Genomic DNA, 17,593 nt, shown 5'->3' on the forward strand with positions numbered 1-17,593 from the left:
ATTTTTAATAAGACTTATGCGAGTGCTATTTTAGAGGGTGGCAATTTGACTATCGAATGGTTTTAAAAGGGGCACAAGCTTCAGAAATGATGATATGCACAGAATAGATATTTTTCTAAGCTTTCAATTACATCAAGTGGGTCTCGGTATTGCATTCATTTATATATGCTGAATAAAATGTTTTTGTTTACCACAAAAGAATGCCACTTAAATACTTTCATAAACAAGCTTTCTTTCTTTCTGCAAAAAATAGCAACCAAACTCAATCCTGAAAACAAGAGAATCATGGAAATTTCAAGTGTTCTAATAAAGTTTAAAAGGGTTTGTGGAGGAGGTTAGGATACTAAAAAAAGAATTCAAAGCAACTGGTTAGAAAAAAACTTCAATAGAAAAACAATCAGATGTTTTTAGAACTACTGGAGAAAAATGTAGAACTTACATTTGCTTAAAAGCTAATCTAAAAATTGAGTGCAATTCTCTCCTTAAATATATGATTTCTAGATAAAATAATTTTGTTGATTTTTTTATGCACTACAGTCATGTTGTGATTTGAAATATTTGTGATAACCACCACATTTGAATAATTCTGAAATTTTTTAGCTCTTGTTATACCGTTACAAACAAATGGGAAGCTACGCATATGGGTAAAGCTTTCGTTACAATTTCAAAAACATAACTTGTGTTTAAAAATTTATCGTAACTGGGTGAAAGATAATGAGTCATCATTATAAATTTGATAACAGTTGTATGATATAACATAAAACAATATTAAAAGGTTTTAGTAAGCTTTATTTACCACACCCTACTGAGGGCCTTCAATGTAAGAGAAAATATCCAACAGTTTAGATATTAGTAGCAAATAATTCCTTAAAACTTTTCTGTACTACAGAACATTATCCTCAGAAATGTACTGCTTAGAGAAAAATGCAAAACAGTCATCTAGAATCTTTTAAGCAATCTATTTTTCACCTTTACACATTATTCCCAATTAATAACATATTGTGCCAAAACATCTCTATATTTTAAAAAACGTATCTTTATTGTTCATTTTTTTAAAAATGTATCTTTATTGTTCAAAGTATTTTTGATGTCCCCTCTATCTCCTCACTGACCACCTTCTAGCCCACACCTGCCACCCCATCCTAAGGCCTTCACCACACTAGTGTCTGGGTCAATTGGTTGTGCATCTATCACTAATATACAAACATTAATAAATCTGGTTTCAAAACAAACATCCTATCATGTAGGCGCTACTGTCTATGACCTACCCCGTTAATTTTCACCTACTTACCCGCATCTCCGGTGTAGAGGACAGGGATGGGGACGCAGTGATGCCCAGAGAGGGGGGTGCCGCCGGCTCTTCTAGGGCACCTCGTGCAATCATCAGCTTAACTCTGTTTCCACACTGCCTGAGGACCTGTGCTACTTGCTCACTGCTCATCCCTGCCAGATCTGTGTCACCGATCTTTAGAATGTGGTCTCCGCTGCACAACCGCCCATGCTGAACAAAGAGAGATTGGTTTATCAGGCTTTACTTTCATTACCTTCATCAGAGAAGTCTTAAATGAGGGGACGAGAATAAAAAAAATCAGCAATATGAGATATCAATCATGGGACACTAGACATGTGGCTGTGATTTTAACTGTTGGTTGTTGTTTGTTTGTTTTTAACTACTACATTTTTGAAGCAGCCTAATATCACTCAATGTGATATAAGTAACTAAAATTCACAAATATTCCTTAAATTGATAGCCGATATAAGCTTTTCAATTTGATTGCTACCCACTAGATATAAGAAAATATTAAGACATTTTGTGATTTTTTTGAGGGTTAGAGGAAGAAAATGCCATTAAATAAAGATATAGTAAAAGTCACTATACAAATATACATTACACAAAATATAGTATGAACCACAAGAAAGCAATGAATTAACACCACAATTTTCTGCCTTGCCATTTAAGTTATAAATATCTCTAAAGATTTCATCTTCAGATGATATCATGGTGAGGTATAAATTCATATAGATGGGGAGTGGTAAGCAGTCTTATAAGCCTCTCTACAGTGGCCACTAGGATTTTGTGCAAGGATGAAAATGTCCTGTATTGTACAATACGGTAGCTACAAGCAACATGCAACTAGAGAGCACATGAAATGTAGCCAGACCAACTGAGGAACTAAACTTGTAACTTTATTTAGTTTAATTAATTTAAATTTGAATTTAAAAAGCGACATCTGGCAATTACCCACAGTATTGAACAATGTGGCTCTATAATGAAGATAAAACTTATTTATCACAAGTCTGTCAATGAAGAGGATTTCACCAGATACTGCTAGATATTGGCTAATACTTTCTTAAATGTCAAGCTATTGTGTTACTGTCAATATCTCTGCCAATAAATTTGACTTTCACATATGAATATGACAAAATTTGATGAACAAGACTCCTAAGTAAGTTCAAATACACCTGTAAAAGCAAACATCATTATGAAATGTTACAACCAATGCACAAATATACTTGCATTAGCTGAACTTGTCTAAGTAAACTATAAATTATAATAAGCAACTAAAATTTTGTCACATATGCCAACATGCATTTCCAGCATAAATGGTAATTCTTTAATGTACAACTCTCAGTGACAAAAACAGGCCAGGTTTCATGGACAAAGACAACATCAGTGACCCAACACTAAAAGGACAGATGAATCTTGTGTTTTTTCCTACTGCAGCAAAGTATATATTTTTCCTATAGAATCATATGGCCATGAAACAGTTGACTAGGTTTATAAATTTGATTTACGATCATAAAATAAAGAACTCCTACCTCTACAATGATCAAAACCATAACTTGGGCTTTAGTCTGGGGATCTATTCCTTTAGCTAAAGATCAATCTTCCCCTTTCAATGGTATTTCTCTAAAAATACAATTTAGGGACAGGCCAGCAAAACAGAAGTCTAACTCGATTCTTTGATATTGTCTAAGGCCACAGTTTCTTCTTTCTGGCAGATAATGCAAAAGACAAAGCCGTGTTATTTAATAAAACAGCATGAACACCTGTTGGGAGTAGCTTACTTGATCAGCCACTCCTCCAGGCAGAATGGTTTTTACTATGACGCCAGTTGCTTTTCCTCCGACAATGCCAAATCCCAGACCAGATCCATCATTCACCAACTCAATAGTTTCCACATGCTGCCAGTGAACCTGAAAACAAAGCTCCTATAAGAATCTGAACAAATTAGGGAAACATGAAATTTTCATTACAGTTGAGATTTCTGTGGAAATTATTTATGAATAGTATTAAATAATTGAGCTCAAACATAAAAACGAGTCACAAGACTTGTCTCTTGTTTAGTTACACTTCCCTTTCAAAAGATTGCTACTGCATAATCAATCTTGAAATTATCAATACATCATTTTACAGTGACCACATTTAACAAGGTAAAGATAGGCACTGATTTGGGAGATTGTTTGTAGAACTTTTTTCTTTAATAAAAGAAAGATCAAGAAAAAAAGCTTTTATGTGTTATTTTTTTTCTGCATAATCCTGCCTTGCAAGATTCCAAATTAGATTACTTCTTAAAGCCATCATAGACAGCTAACTATAACAATAATCAGAGTATAATAGACAAATTACAAAGCAAACTCAAAATAATATCTGTCGGCAGATAGAGTCAATTTTGTAAAAGGTCTATTTTTTAATTTTATTTAAGAGATGTTACCAAATAAAAGAGAAACTATACAAAAGATGGCAAAAATTGTTTTAGAAGCCAGAAACTTATCAAAATTAAATAATAACTATCCGGGCAAGGGAGAGATAAAAGGATAAAAAGGCAAAAACTCAAGGGATACCAAGAAGCTAAGGAAAATGTAAAATAGTCATCTAGAAACCTGTAAAAAAAATTTTAAAAAGAAGTAGAAAAATGGGTTCTATTCCTTGTGAAAATCTTACATACACACCGGATTAGAGTGAGCAGAAATGGTGCTGGCCGCGGATGGGGAGCGGGAAACTATGGGACTGATGAGCTGAGGCAAGGAGCCCCTGGCAATGATGAGCTGCACAGTGTCTTTGGCTTTCTGCAGGATGCTGATGGCCTGCTGGTGCGTGATCGTCTGATCAAGTGCCTGTCCGTTGATAGCGAGGATTTGATCAGTTTCCTTCAACCTTCCATCTCTATCAAGAATGAGAAAGGAGATAAAAGATAATCTGATGGCTCCCAAGACAATGACAGCTTTCCTGGCATGTAGTATCAGATTATTTTAGTTCTGTGTCCTAATGTCCACAATTAAGTAGCTTTTGCTGGGACTTCTACTTCTTAAAGGCATATACTCTGGCTCCAGCGGATATAAGGAACTCCCCGCCACCTCCCATTTTAGAGCTCTCTTCTTTCAGCTGCCCAGCCTTTGCATTGTAACTTGGATGTTCCTATCTTCTACAAATAAAAGCAAGGAGGCATAGATTTACTTGTTGCTTTGAGTATATTAATAAAATCTCTTTTTAAATCATCATGGGTTACATGCATAGTTTTCTAAAAAGTAATTTTAAGATCTAATCAGAAGAGTCCATTTATTAACCTTGAGAACATGCCCCCATCAAATTTTTCTTTCCTTATTAAAAAGTGATTAAGTCATGACTATATTGAATGGCTAGCTACTCTTCTTTCAAAAGGACTTACTTTTTATCATAGCAATGCCAATATGTCAAAAAAAAAACACTGATTAATCTCCTTATTTTTGGATTCTTGTTTGTTTTCATTCATTTTGCTTCTCTACATTCTCCCAGGGCAGTGGTTGGCAAACTGAAGCTTGTGAGCCACATGCGGCTCTTTGGCCCCTTGAATGTGGCTCTTCCACAAAATACCACGTGCGGGCGTGGTGCAGGTACTGTTGTGTTAAGACTTCGTGGCCCATGCGCAGAAGACGGTTTTTGGCTCTCAAAAGAAATTTCAATCATTGTACTGTTGATATTTGGGTCTGCTAATGAATGAGTTTGCTGACCATTGTCCCAAGGGGATCAACACCTCCCAAATACAGTATCAAACCCAGACCAGCAGGCCGCCAGCCTCACCTGTGAGCCACACTGCCCTCCTGGATCTCCTGCACAAATATCCCCAGCTCTCCCCGGTTGTCACTCCTCAGTCCCACCACGCTGAACCCGAGGCCTCCACAGGGAGGTTTGAGGAGTTCGAAAACTTCTACATGGCGACCCTACATAGGAAGCAAAACAAGAAATAAAACTAAAAGCTAATCTTGCACTTACAGTCATCTTATTAGTGGCATTACTTGGTTTAAAAAAAACAACAACAAAAAATTAATATTTTTCCTAAAATAATCTTGGTCCCTCACCACCTAGAATGAGACATTTTATTTATCCTGCAGAATATTTCCAGAACATAACATATAATACTCAGTTGAAAATGAGATAATTTAAAGAAATAAAACAGGAAAATCTCTGAGCCATTCAAACACATAAAATCTACTTCATTTTCATTCCTATTATATATTTTACAGACTTTATAAATGTATTAATAAATATATTTAACACTACATTTAATACATATATATTTAATGTATATTTAACATGTTACATAAGATAAACATATAAATATTCTTCAAATTATCCAGGACTTGATTACATTCTTAAGATATTATACATTCTATCACACCTAAAAAGAAAAAATGTCCTTGCCTGGGCCATATTTTTGATCAGTTGATCAAATTCATCACAAGCAGTTTTCCCATTGATGGTTGGAGTACCTGAAGCTGTAAGTACTTCCAGATTTCCATTGTTTTGGGATGACAAAAATGATTCATTTTGCAGAGTAGTAATTACAGCCGGGCTGAGATGTGGAATATGGGTACATTCAACATTTGAAATTGCTGAAGTTGCAATGTTTACCTAAGAGTAATATAAAAATCATTAACAATTTCAACATTCCATAAACTATTAAAAACAGAAAACAACCCAAGAGGAGAAATAATGAATTAGTGGTCATGCCTTTTAATTAAGCAATTCTATTTCAAAAATTTATTTCAATGAGAAAAATTACAATAACATGCAAGGAACTGTGTAGATGTGCAATGCACCATTATTTATTAGATGACAAAATATTTATAAACTAATTATATCCAGTGTTCAACTTCAGGTTACTTGTTAAAATACATGCAAAAACATACACACACCCATATACACCTTAAAGTAAAAAAAAAAAAAAAAAAAAAAAAAAAAAGCTAGTTGTAGTTGTACAATAATATGTACAATTCAATGAACTTTATTAAACGCTGGAACAATATAAAACAAACAAGCAATACTAACACTAGTTATTCCAGAGACATGGGACTCCAGGGGGTCATTTCCTTTCCATATTGTATGAATTTTTATAGCAATGTGTGTAGCAAAGAATTTGGTCTTCCCCGAAGAAGAGCAGTCTGCCTTTTGTCTTTGGCTCCTAGGAAGTAAATGCTAAACTCCTGGGGTTTCCCAGACAATAAGAGTGTCTTTGTTATTCATGGGAGGCCTCAAGGTCAGGAGATAGGAGCTCCAATTCTAGACTATGTTCAGCCACCTGGGCAATCAATCAATGAATCATACCCATGAAATGATGTTCAAATAAAAACTCCGAACACAGAGCTCAGGTGAGCTTGCTGGCTGGCAATGCGCCACGCATACTGCCATGCATAGATTTGGGGGAAGATACTTCCTAAGAAAAATAAAAGCTCTGATTTGAAATCCTACCAGACTGAGCTATGTGTCTCTTCCTTCAGCTAATATCTGACCTGTATCATTTCCCTAAAATAGACCACACCCAGGAGCTTAGTAGCTCAGTAAGTTCTTTGGTCCTTCTTGTTAAATGTTGGAGGGTAGTTTTGGGAACAAACCTCCTAAACTGGCCATTGGTTCTGTCTTGTGGAGGGTCTTCCGTCTAACTCTGTATTTGGAGTTTTAACTCCTTTGCTGTTGCTCTCAAAGGTCTTAGGCAGCGATGCCAATCTGGAGGACGGTACCTTCAAACTTCACAAACTGGCAAATTCCAGATACAATGATATAAGGTAAACAACAACAATGACAAATAATCCCATTCTGGAAAAGTGTTCTTTCTATGCTTACTTTTGTGTGCCTGTTATAGAAGCCCCAAGCCAAAGCCAAATAATTGACAGCAGAGTGCAAACAGCCAATCACGATTTCCTATTTCTATATACTGTCTGGAATCTAACTTTATATCTGTAACTACTTATCAGCAAGGCGATACCAATTGCGTTTCAGAATCAGTCTCTGAACTCATCCCCTTGAACTGTGTCCCCACAGCTCCAGCTATACTGACCACACTTCACCTTTCCTCAAACTGCCATGCTGCCCCCTTTATCAGCCAGGCACATCCTTCTCCCAACTATCTACAGGCTTACTTCTTCCATTTAAGTGTGCTCAATGCCACCACACAGAAGTCCTCCCTGGCACCTCTTTTTATTTTTTTATTTTTCTAAAAAAATATATTTTATTGATTTATTCACAGAGAGGAAGAGAGAAGGATAAAGAGTTAGAAATATCGATGAGAGAGAATCATCGATCAGCTGTCTCCTGCACACCCCCCACTGGGGATGTGCCCGCAACCAGGTACATGTCCTTGCCCGGAATCGAACCCGGGACCTTTCAGTCCGCAGGCCCACACTCTATCCACTGAGCCAAACCGGTCCCGGCCGGCACCTCTTTTTAAATAAGCATTGTGCCTCTTTTTAAATAAGTATTCCAGGAGCTTGCCCAGCCCCGTTTTCCTTCATGGTGCTTGTTGCCACCTAGCATGTACCCTACTGCCACAAAGCTTTCATCCCAATCTGTCAAGACAGATTAGACTGTGGAATTCTCCAGCAGAGGAATCTGACTACTTTACTCTGAATTACATCCTCATTATCTAGAAGAGTGCCTACATAGAGTTGACATTCAACAAACATTTGCAGAATAAATGTCTATGGATTTTATAAGGGCCTACTCTGATATCATCTCCCCAACAAGCGTCCAAATAACTTTATTTTCATTTTACAAGGGACAAAATTAGCAAAGTCACACACAGTATATAGCAGACACAGTATAAGTTAGCTAGCTTTTTTTTCATCATGGCATTCTTATCATCTTTGTATTATATATAGAAAGAAGTCATTTAAGATATAATTTCTGCAAATAAAATATTAGATAAAGAGCTGCCATCATCAGAAGTTATCAAAATATTTCACCATGTATCACCAATCTGTGCCTAAGAGTTACATATCCTTCAAAATAAAACAGAAAACTCAACAACTTACCAAAGTTACCAATTATTCAACCATAATAATTGCTATCTTCAACCACAGATGAAAAAGAGATCAATATGCTTAGAAGAGGCTTCTGGGAATCCTTTCAAATGGGTATTTTAAATCTAGAGCAGGCACACGATCAATTATTATTTTTTCAAAAACAAGCTTCCTATGCCAAACCTGCTTATTTTTTTTATCCTGAGCCATGGCACTTCAATGAAGCTTGCCAGCAGAAGATACACTGCTCAGGTAGAAGCAGATGGCATAATGAAGTTTTTGACATGCTAAAGATCCCACACACCCAGACCTAAGGCCTACAGGGTATTTCATAGGAAAAATATTTGGATTTTTACTATGGAAAGGCCCAATGAAAAATAACATTCCAAGAACACAGTGTGTCCATATGAAGTCAACTGATGAAGTATAAGCTCTGATACATGTAAGACAAAATGGAAGGGCATCCTAAGGGGAAAGCTATAGGACCAGAGCAAGTATATCCTACCTAATAAAGAGTAATATGCAACTTGACCATACCTCTGCTATACCCACAAACCACGACCATCAGCCAATCAGAACGAGTATGCAAATTAACCCCAACCAAGATGGCTGTTACCAGAGAGAGCAGGAGAGAGGCTTAGTTTTCCCAGACAATGACCAAAGCCAAGCTTTCCGCCTGCCCTTGCTGACCTAAGCCTCCACTCAAGGCTACAACATTTCAATTATAGAAGGTAAACAAATCCAAACAGAAATGGCGGCAGCCATGGAGCAAGCAGAAGGCTTGGCTCCGCTCCAGGCTACAAAGTTTCAATTGTTGAAGGTAAATAAATTCCAGATACCAGGGCCTCCACTTGGGTCGCCAGGGGTTGTGGTCAGCCTTCAAACTACCACAGGCCTCTCGCCCAGGCCACCCCACATCCCAAGGGAACCCCCACCCTGATCTGGGACATCCTTCAGGACAAACCAGCTGGCCCCACCCTTGTACCTATCCTATCTAATAAAAGAGTAATATGCAGATTGACCATCACACCAACACACAATATGGCTGCCCCCATATGGACACAAGATGGCCAGCAGTGGAGGGCAGTTGGGAGGCACCAGGCCTTCAAGGGAGGGCAGTTGAGTGGGTCCAGGCCTACAAGGGAGGACAAGTGGAGGTGATGAACCCTGCAGAGGAGGGCAGTTAGGGGTGACCAGGCTGGCAGAGGAGGGAAGTTGGGGGCAAACAGGCTGGCAGGGGAGCAGTTAAACATCAAATAGGCTGCCAAGAAGAACCAGATAGGGGCAATCAGGAAGGCAGGCAGGCAAGTAGTTGGGAGCCAGAAATCGCGGATTGTGAGAGGGATGTCCGATTGCCGGTTTAGGCCCGATCCCTGTAAACCGACAGTAGGACATCCTTCGAGAGGTCCCAGATTGGAGAGGGTGCAGGCTGGGCTAAGGAACACCCCCTAGCCCCCATGCACAAATTTCGTGCACCAGGCCACTAGTTATTATATAAAAATGTATAAAAGTGTTAAATATCAGTGTTTTCTCCAAATATGTGAGAGGTTTAGCCAATGTTAATGACTCTTCCTGTCTCCTCCTGGCCCTTGAGGTTCACAAAAATGGAGTATTACACTAAGTGAAATAAACCAGTCAGAGAAAGTATCACAGGATCTCACTCATATGTTCATGGAATCTAATGAACAAAATAAACTGATGAACAAAACAGATCCAGAGACATAGAAGCATGGAACACACTGTGGAATCTCAGAGGGAAGGCAGATGTGGATGGATGGGTGGGAAGAGATCAACCAAATACCTTGTATGCATATATTCATAACCCAAGGACCCAGATAATAGGGTGGTGAAGGCCCTATTAGGGTGGGGTGGGGAGTAGGGGTAGGCTAGAAGGGGTCAATGGGGGAGGGGGGAGACATATGTAATATAACAAAGAGTTATTTTTTTTTAATATATATTTTATTGATTTTTTACAGAGAGGAAGAGAGAGGGATAGAGAGTTAGAAACATTGATGAGAGAGAATCATCGATCAGCTGCCTCTTGCACACCCCCTACTGGGGATGTGCCTGCAACCAAGGTACATGCCCTTGCCCGGAATCGAACCCAGGACCTTTCAGTCCGCAGGCCAACGCTCTATCCACTGAGCCAAACTGGTCCCAGCTCAAAGAGTTAATTTGAAAAAGCAATGGGAAAATATCCTCAAGTGAGGATTAACACAAAATAAAAAATAAATCTTGTGAATAAAAAAAAAAAAAAGAAAAGCAAAAATTAAAGGGATCACACATGTAAAAACTATAATTTAATGTTATCATACAAAAGGCTTGTTTTTAAATTTTCAAGTTTATGCCCATAAAAAAGCACAAAGCCCCCTTCAGATTTTGCTATGACTTTATTAAAACAGCATTCTGAACTGCTCTCCTTGAGAATTGAGAATGGATTTTATTTTCTTTGGTAAGCTTGTTCACAGCATACAGTAGAAATGTTTAATAAAAATAACCTACTTGCTGTTTAGAATATTAAACAAACAGAAGGAAACACAACTATAGTGGTTTTTACATATAGATAAACAATCTGTATAATTTATGGCAGTTGCTAGTAAATGAGCAATAGTTACCAAATCACTATGTGTTTAATATTTAACATCTGGCTGAATATTTCAATCTAAAAAGGCCTTTTATGTTCATAGTAAATAAATATATAAATTAATTAATGGGTTTTAATTGGTGCCAGCCAGACAGCGTGAGGGGCTGAGGGAGGTTGGCTGGCTTGGGGAGGGAGGGGGTGGGGAAGGGAAGGAGCCACAGGTGGTTGCAATCAGGTCAATCAGGGAGGGACCATGGGAGGTTGGCCGTGGGAGTGCAATGACCATCAGGTGGAAACTCCTGCATTGATCATCTGCCCCCTAGTGGTCAGAGCACATCATAGTGACTGGTCGACTGGTTGTTCCATCCTACCGGTTGCTTAGGCTTTTATATGTCCTATGTAATAAAAGGGTATATTCAAATAGACAAACATCAGAGCAACTGAACAAACAGTTGCTATGACGTCCGCTGACCACCAGGGGTGCGCATGGAACATGGCAGGCATTGGCATCAGGTGGCAGAGGGTGGAACACGATGGGTAGTGGCAGGATGGTGGAGCAAGGCAGGACACCAGTCGCTGTCATCAGGCGAGCCTCTGGTTGTTACTGAAAATTCTTTGCTCCTGCATGCCACAGTCCCACCTAGCACTCGCACCTGCTGCCGGTGCCAGCACCACTCACACCTGGAGCCGGCAGCTGAGCCACTGCTCACACCGCTGCCAATGCCCAGTGCCAGTCCCTTTCGCTAGGTGCCATCTGTGGGTGCACACAGGGCTAGTGCCTGTTAGCACGTGGGAGCAGTGGCGGCAGTGGGAGTGGGGCTGCTGGCAGACATGGGACTGAAGGCCGTGGCAGGAAGGGCTGGGCGGGGCATGGAGGATGGGTTGAACCCACCCCTGTGCCCACCACCGTTCCTTTCAAGGAAAGAAAATGATCCCTGGTTCAATTTCCCTAACGCAGAAAAGATTGAAGAGCACAAAGAAGAATTTAAAATTGGGACTAGTAAATCAATAGAAATTGCTTAAAACAATAAACAATCTGAACTTATTGAGTTTTATTTTTTAATATATTTTTTCTTATTGATTTCAGAGAGGAAAGAAGAGGGAGAGAGATAGAAGCATCAATGATAAGAAAGAATCATTGATTGACTGACTCCTACACTCCCCCTACTGGGGATCAAGCTTGCAACCTAGGCATGTACCCTTGACCAGAATCAAACCTGGAACCCTTCAGTCCGCAAGCCAATGCTCTATCTACTGAGCCAAACTGGCTAGGGCTGAGGTTTAAATATATGTAAACTTAAAGTACTGCAGGATAATCACACAAAACACAGGAGTAGAGTCAATAGGGCTTAACTGCATTAAGTTCCTTGCGATTTCCAGGAAGTAGTGAAAGTACTAATTAAAGTAAAAAACAAATAAATTAAGGGCACAGGCATCTGACAAACAACTCATATCAGGCCTATATAAAGAAAACTAAAACTAATAGTTAAGTACATATTTCCAATTAGAAAATCAGTAAAAACTTTCCAACAATGGGGATATATGGATTTCAAATAAGAATATAAAAAATTTGCAACATCATTACACATTAGATAAATGCAAAAGAAAAGCACAAAGAATATATATATATATATATATATATATATATATGCCTAAGCCACCAAACAACCAGACCGGTCGACCTGTCAACTGGTTGCTTTGATGTGCACTGACCACCAGGGGGCAGACACTCAATGCAGGAGTTGCTCCCTGGTGTTCAGTGCACTCCCACAGCCAACATCCTTTAGCCAGCCAACCTCCTGTGGTCCCTCCCCCTGGCTGGCCCCCCAGATCAGCTCTGATTGCTGGCCAGGCTGAGGGACTCCCACCTGTGCACAAATTTGTGCACTGGAATACTAGTATTCTATATACCTATCAAAATGATTACATAAAAAAAAAAACAGTGGCAACACCAAATGCTGAAGAGGATATGGAGGAAATGGATTGCTCAGACATTGCTGGTAAAAAGGTAAAATGTTAGAACCCCTCTGAAAAACAATTGTCAGTTTCTAAAAAAAGTACTAAACATGCATTTACCATGTAGCATAGTAATTATACTCCTGGACATCTACTGTAGAGAGATTAAAAAATTATGTCCATGCAAAAACAGGCTTTATCTATAACTAGGGGCCTGGTGCATGAAATTCTTATAATGGGGAGGGGTCCGTCAGCCCAGCCTGCCCCCTCTCACATACTGGGAGATATATGTCAGGGGATGTCCTACTGACGGCTTAGGCCCGCTCCCTGTTGGAGCAGTCTGGCCTGCCTTTGCAGGAGGCAATCAGGCTGATCAGAAGAAGGTGCCAGCCCCATCACCCTGCTGCTGCAGCCACTGCCAGTCACCACAGCCACCAAGGTGTTTTCATCAACACGGAATCCAGCCCCTTCACCATGAAAAAATGACTACTTTCTTTAGGCATTTTCAAGTTGTGCCTTTCATAAGATATGGCATTTCTTTATTTTTCTTTTAATCCTCACCTGAGGATAAATTTCCATTGATTTTTTTCCCCTTTCCTCCGATTCCAGGCTCAGCCACTTCCCAAGCTTACAGCCTCTCCCTCCCAGGCTGTAGGCTTGGGAAGCAGACACAACCCCCCACCTCAGATGGCATACTCGGCCTTTTCCAAGGCCTATAGCCTCCCAGCCATCTGCGTATGCAATGCCTCCTGAGCAGGTCTTGACACCTTAAGGCAGGGGTCTTCAAACTATGGCCTGCAGGCCACATGCGGCCCGCAGAGGAGTCTGATCCGGCCCGCCAGGTTTTTTGGGCAGTGAGCGCAGCCAAGGTGTTACAGTAGGAATTAGTAGTTCATATAGTCCGGCCCTCCAGCTCTCTGAGGGACCGTGATCTGGCCCCCACTTTAAAAAGTTTGAGGACCCCTGCCTTAAGGCTTCCCAGCTAATTTGCATATCACCTCTTTTCACACACTCATACACACACACACACACACACACACACACACACACTCAGACTGCATTTATATAAAATTCAAATACTTATTTATGGGATAAAAGTCAAAACAGTGTGTTATCTGACTTTTACGTGGGATCTAAAAAAGCTAACCTCATAGAAAGAGAGCATCTTGGGGGTTGCCAGAGGTTTGGGGCAGGGAGAGATGGAGAGATGGTGGCCAAAGGTACGAACCTCCAGTTAGAGGATAGATAAGTTACGGGGATCTATACACCATGGTGACTACAGTTAACGATCCGGTATTGCACACTTGAAAACTGCTAAGAGAGTAGATCTTAAATATTCTTAAATGTTTTCAACACACATACACACACACACACACACACACACACACAGGTAATTATGTAAATTCATGGGTAACTTACCCAATTTTGGCATTCATTTCACAATATATATGTATGTCAAATATCATGTTCTGTATCTTAAACTTACAAGATGTTATATATTAATTATATCTCAGATAGGCTACACAAAACATAGTGATTTCTTTTAGGCAGAATATTAGGACTGACTCAGGGGACATCGAGAGTCTTACGGAGTGGTGGTAACTGTCTGTATTTTGATTTAGGTGAAGGGTTATATGTGTACATTTGATTTGTAAAACATCCTTGAGCTATATAATTTTGCCCTTTACTGTAAACTATTTTTGAACATTTTTTTTAAAAGTTTGAAAAATAACTAATACAACCAGAACACAGAACCTGGACATTACAATGGATGACATAAAACTATTTCCCTTTAAAAAAAGTAGAAATAGCCTTTACATATCACGCTAAACCTTTTATGACACTGAATTTACAGTTCAATTACCAGGCATTCACCCTAAGTAAAGGGGGCAATAGAGAATACATGTCCATCTGAAGATGGAGCTCACTCTATTACTGTGATGGATGACCTTCCTCAGGCTTCTTATGGATTTAACGGGCTGATTTCCATCCCCAGAATAAATCATGTAACAGGTACTCAAGTCAACATGAATCGTCAGCAAATGCATTTTACCCCCAACAATTATACATTTTTGAAACTTGTAATCATTTATCTGCAGTTCAAATTATAAGAAGAAAAAATAACCATTATGTTATCTTATACTTGTAGACCCTGGTACTAGGTTGACATAATTGAGAGATCTCAAAATTATAAACTGCTTTTTATGATTTTTTTTTCTTCAATAATAATACATATTCTATAAAATTAGTGTCATTCCAAAAATAGCCCAAAAATCAATTACTTAAATATTTTTATTATATTAATATGATTTAAGTACTTAAGCTTAACCAAATTCTTCAAATATGCAGAGTCACATAACTCAATCTGCTATAAAAATATTGAAATATTGTCTTCTTAAGTTTCATCTATCCTTCCTGGGTTGTTAATTGAAAAGGAAGTTAATGTGTTTAGTTCTATTTTAATGGCTAACATCAATCTCTCCAAAGTACTGTCTACAAAGATGACTGCTTAGGATCAAACAAAATTTACTTGTGGTTCTGTTACTGCAACTTTGATTGCTCAGTATAGCAATGAGAATAAAATGATCCAAGCACTATGGACATTTTATGGGTATTACATTTCGATCATTTGAAAGCCAAATGTATATTATTTTGAAGCAAGAAAAATGACCACTTCTTTTGCAATCCTGATTTCACAGACTTCAAAAAAAAATGTATAAACTTATATTGCCAGTTTGATTTCCCATTTTTTGTTTGTAATTCCTTAATATAATGAGAAATAAGAAATAGGCACTCTCTGGGGAACCTGACAAAACAGATGAACCTCATAAAAATGGAGACTTTTTAAAACCTGCACCTTGTACTTTTTTTTTTTTTTTTTTTGCAAAACAAAAATAATGTGAATTGTCAAAAATGCTATGAAACACTCTCTGGAACTGGTCCCAAATATGAAATCAAAGATGGATGGAATGTTGAGGGTATTCAATGAAATACAGCACCTAAAACTGTAGCAATCACAGGAAAAATATTTTTTATACATAATAGAACTGCATTTCAAGTTTGTAACCAAAGGAGGTTGCAAACCAAACCTCCTTTTACATAAATCTTTCAGTGAAATACTGATTAGAGCACAACTCTGATGCATTATTGAACAGGCAAAATCCCTAGCACAATAATTGATGATGGCACTTTGATTTAATGCTCCTTATTTTTTAAAGCTAATCAAAGAAATTGAGTTGCATGTTCAAAGGGGATTAACTTAATGTGATGAGACTATTTTGGACATAAAGTCGCTCACAGCTCCTGAAGTACACAAGATACAAAATGTAGCAGCAAGTTATAAAGGGGTGAGGGACATTTTCAAATGAAATAAGCATAATTTTACATTTTCTATGAGACCTTCCTTTCATTCATTTAAATACTTAGTGAGCACCTCAAATATTCAAGACACTGGGCTCTAGTTGAAGAGAAAGAGGCAAATAAATGCTTTCTATAATCACTACTATGTTAAATACCCTATGAAACTACTCCACCAGGATTAGTTCACCCACTTTTCTTTTACTAGATACGATTTTTGAGTAGCAAAGCAGACAGTGGTCTAAAAACCACATTATAGTTTGTAGATATTTTAAAGTAGCTGTTGACTATCATTAGCTGATCAAATTAAAAGGTAAGGAGATTGACTTTAGAGAATAATTCCTTCACCCAAGAATGTTTAGCTAAATAAAAACTGTTTTAAAATGAATATTTAAGGAGTTAGTAAGTAATCAAAATGAAAATTTTCTCTTCCTGTCCCTGTGTATAAAGAACATAGTTTCAAAATCCCCCTGTGCTAAAAAGGATAAACTATGAAAGATGAAACTCAAGATGGAAAGCCAAGAACACTTAAACCTAAGGAAGAAAATGTATTAAAGAGTAAGTAAGATTCTTGTCTTCTCTCTTTCGGTAGTCAACTATATATGGGTGATTACCAACCAACCAAAGCCAATGCTGATTGAATTAGCTTATTAAGTGACAAAATCAAGCACAAAACTTTGTACTTTTACACACTGTCATCAACTTAAGTGAAAGACCAAGTAGCAGGTCATGTTCTAGTTTTCATCCAAAACTGCATCTATAAAGATTGTATTCATTCTTAAAATTAGATCATAAAATATATTGATTAAAATGCATACTCACTAAAATGTTGGCATCAGGCAGCATAATGCAGAGTACTCCATGTATATTTTATAAAATAATTTTAAAGAAGGTCTAAATTTAACTACTTAGAAATACTATACACAAAAGGATCAGACACCCCATCAACAATTTCCTAAAACATATATGAACACTTTGATAAAGACGAGAAAATAACTTGAAATTAAAAGTCACAGTTTTGTTTTGAACTATTTTCATTATGTAGTGTTATAAAAATGTTTTTAAGCTTACCACTTAAAAAAAAAAAAGTTAGGTCCAACAATAAAGTAAAATATAACAGGATTCTTTCATCTATCCTGACTTTCTACTAAGATTCCAATTAGATTCCCCTAATTTCAAAATCAGTGGTTTCTTTGTCACACTATTTGATTATTTTAATAACACCTTTTTATTTATTTATTATTATTTGCATTGCTGTGGGGGGGGAGATAGGATGAAAAAGGAAAATGACAGCAAATTCTTCTCATCTCCTCGCATCAGGAGCAACAGTCTATTCCCCCACCCACTGAATCACTAGAAAAAGTTCTTGATGGAATAATGAAATTAATAGTGAAATTATTTATCTTTTAATATCTTGAC

General features: G+C 38.0%; 1 protein-coding gene across 7 annotated transcripts in view; it reads right to left on the minus strand.

Annotated features, from left to right (window-relative positions):
- MPDZ (multiple PDZ domain crumbs cell polarity complex component) overlaps positions 1 to 17,593 on the minus strand; it is a 156,963-nt gene that overhangs the window by 97,869 nt on the left and 41,501 nt on the right. For all 7 annotated transcript variants that reach the window (XM_084898209.1, XM_084898206.1, XM_084898211.1 and 4 more), the window contains exons 4-8: positions 5,684 to 5,893; positions 5,063 to 5,202; positions 3,955 to 4,168; positions 3,070 to 3,198; positions 1,292 to 1,501 (exon numbers count right to left, since the gene is read on the minus strand). In XM_084898209.1, the coding sequence (XP_084754335.1) occupies positions 1,292 to 1,501; positions 3,070 to 3,198; positions 3,955 to 4,168; positions 5,063 to 5,202; positions 5,684 to 5,893 (903 nt within the window). The remainder of the gene's footprint in view (positions 1 to 1,291; positions 1,502 to 3,069; positions 3,199 to 3,954; positions 4,169 to 5,062; positions 5,203 to 5,683; positions 5,894 to 17,593) is intronic.

This window comes from Pipistrellus hanaki (genome assembly GCF_964339955.1).
Source record: "Pipistrellus hanaki genome assembly, chromosome: 11".
NCBI classification, from domain to species: Eukaryota; Metazoa; Chordata; class Mammalia; order Chiroptera; family Vespertilionidae; genus Pipistrellus; species Pipistrellus hanaki.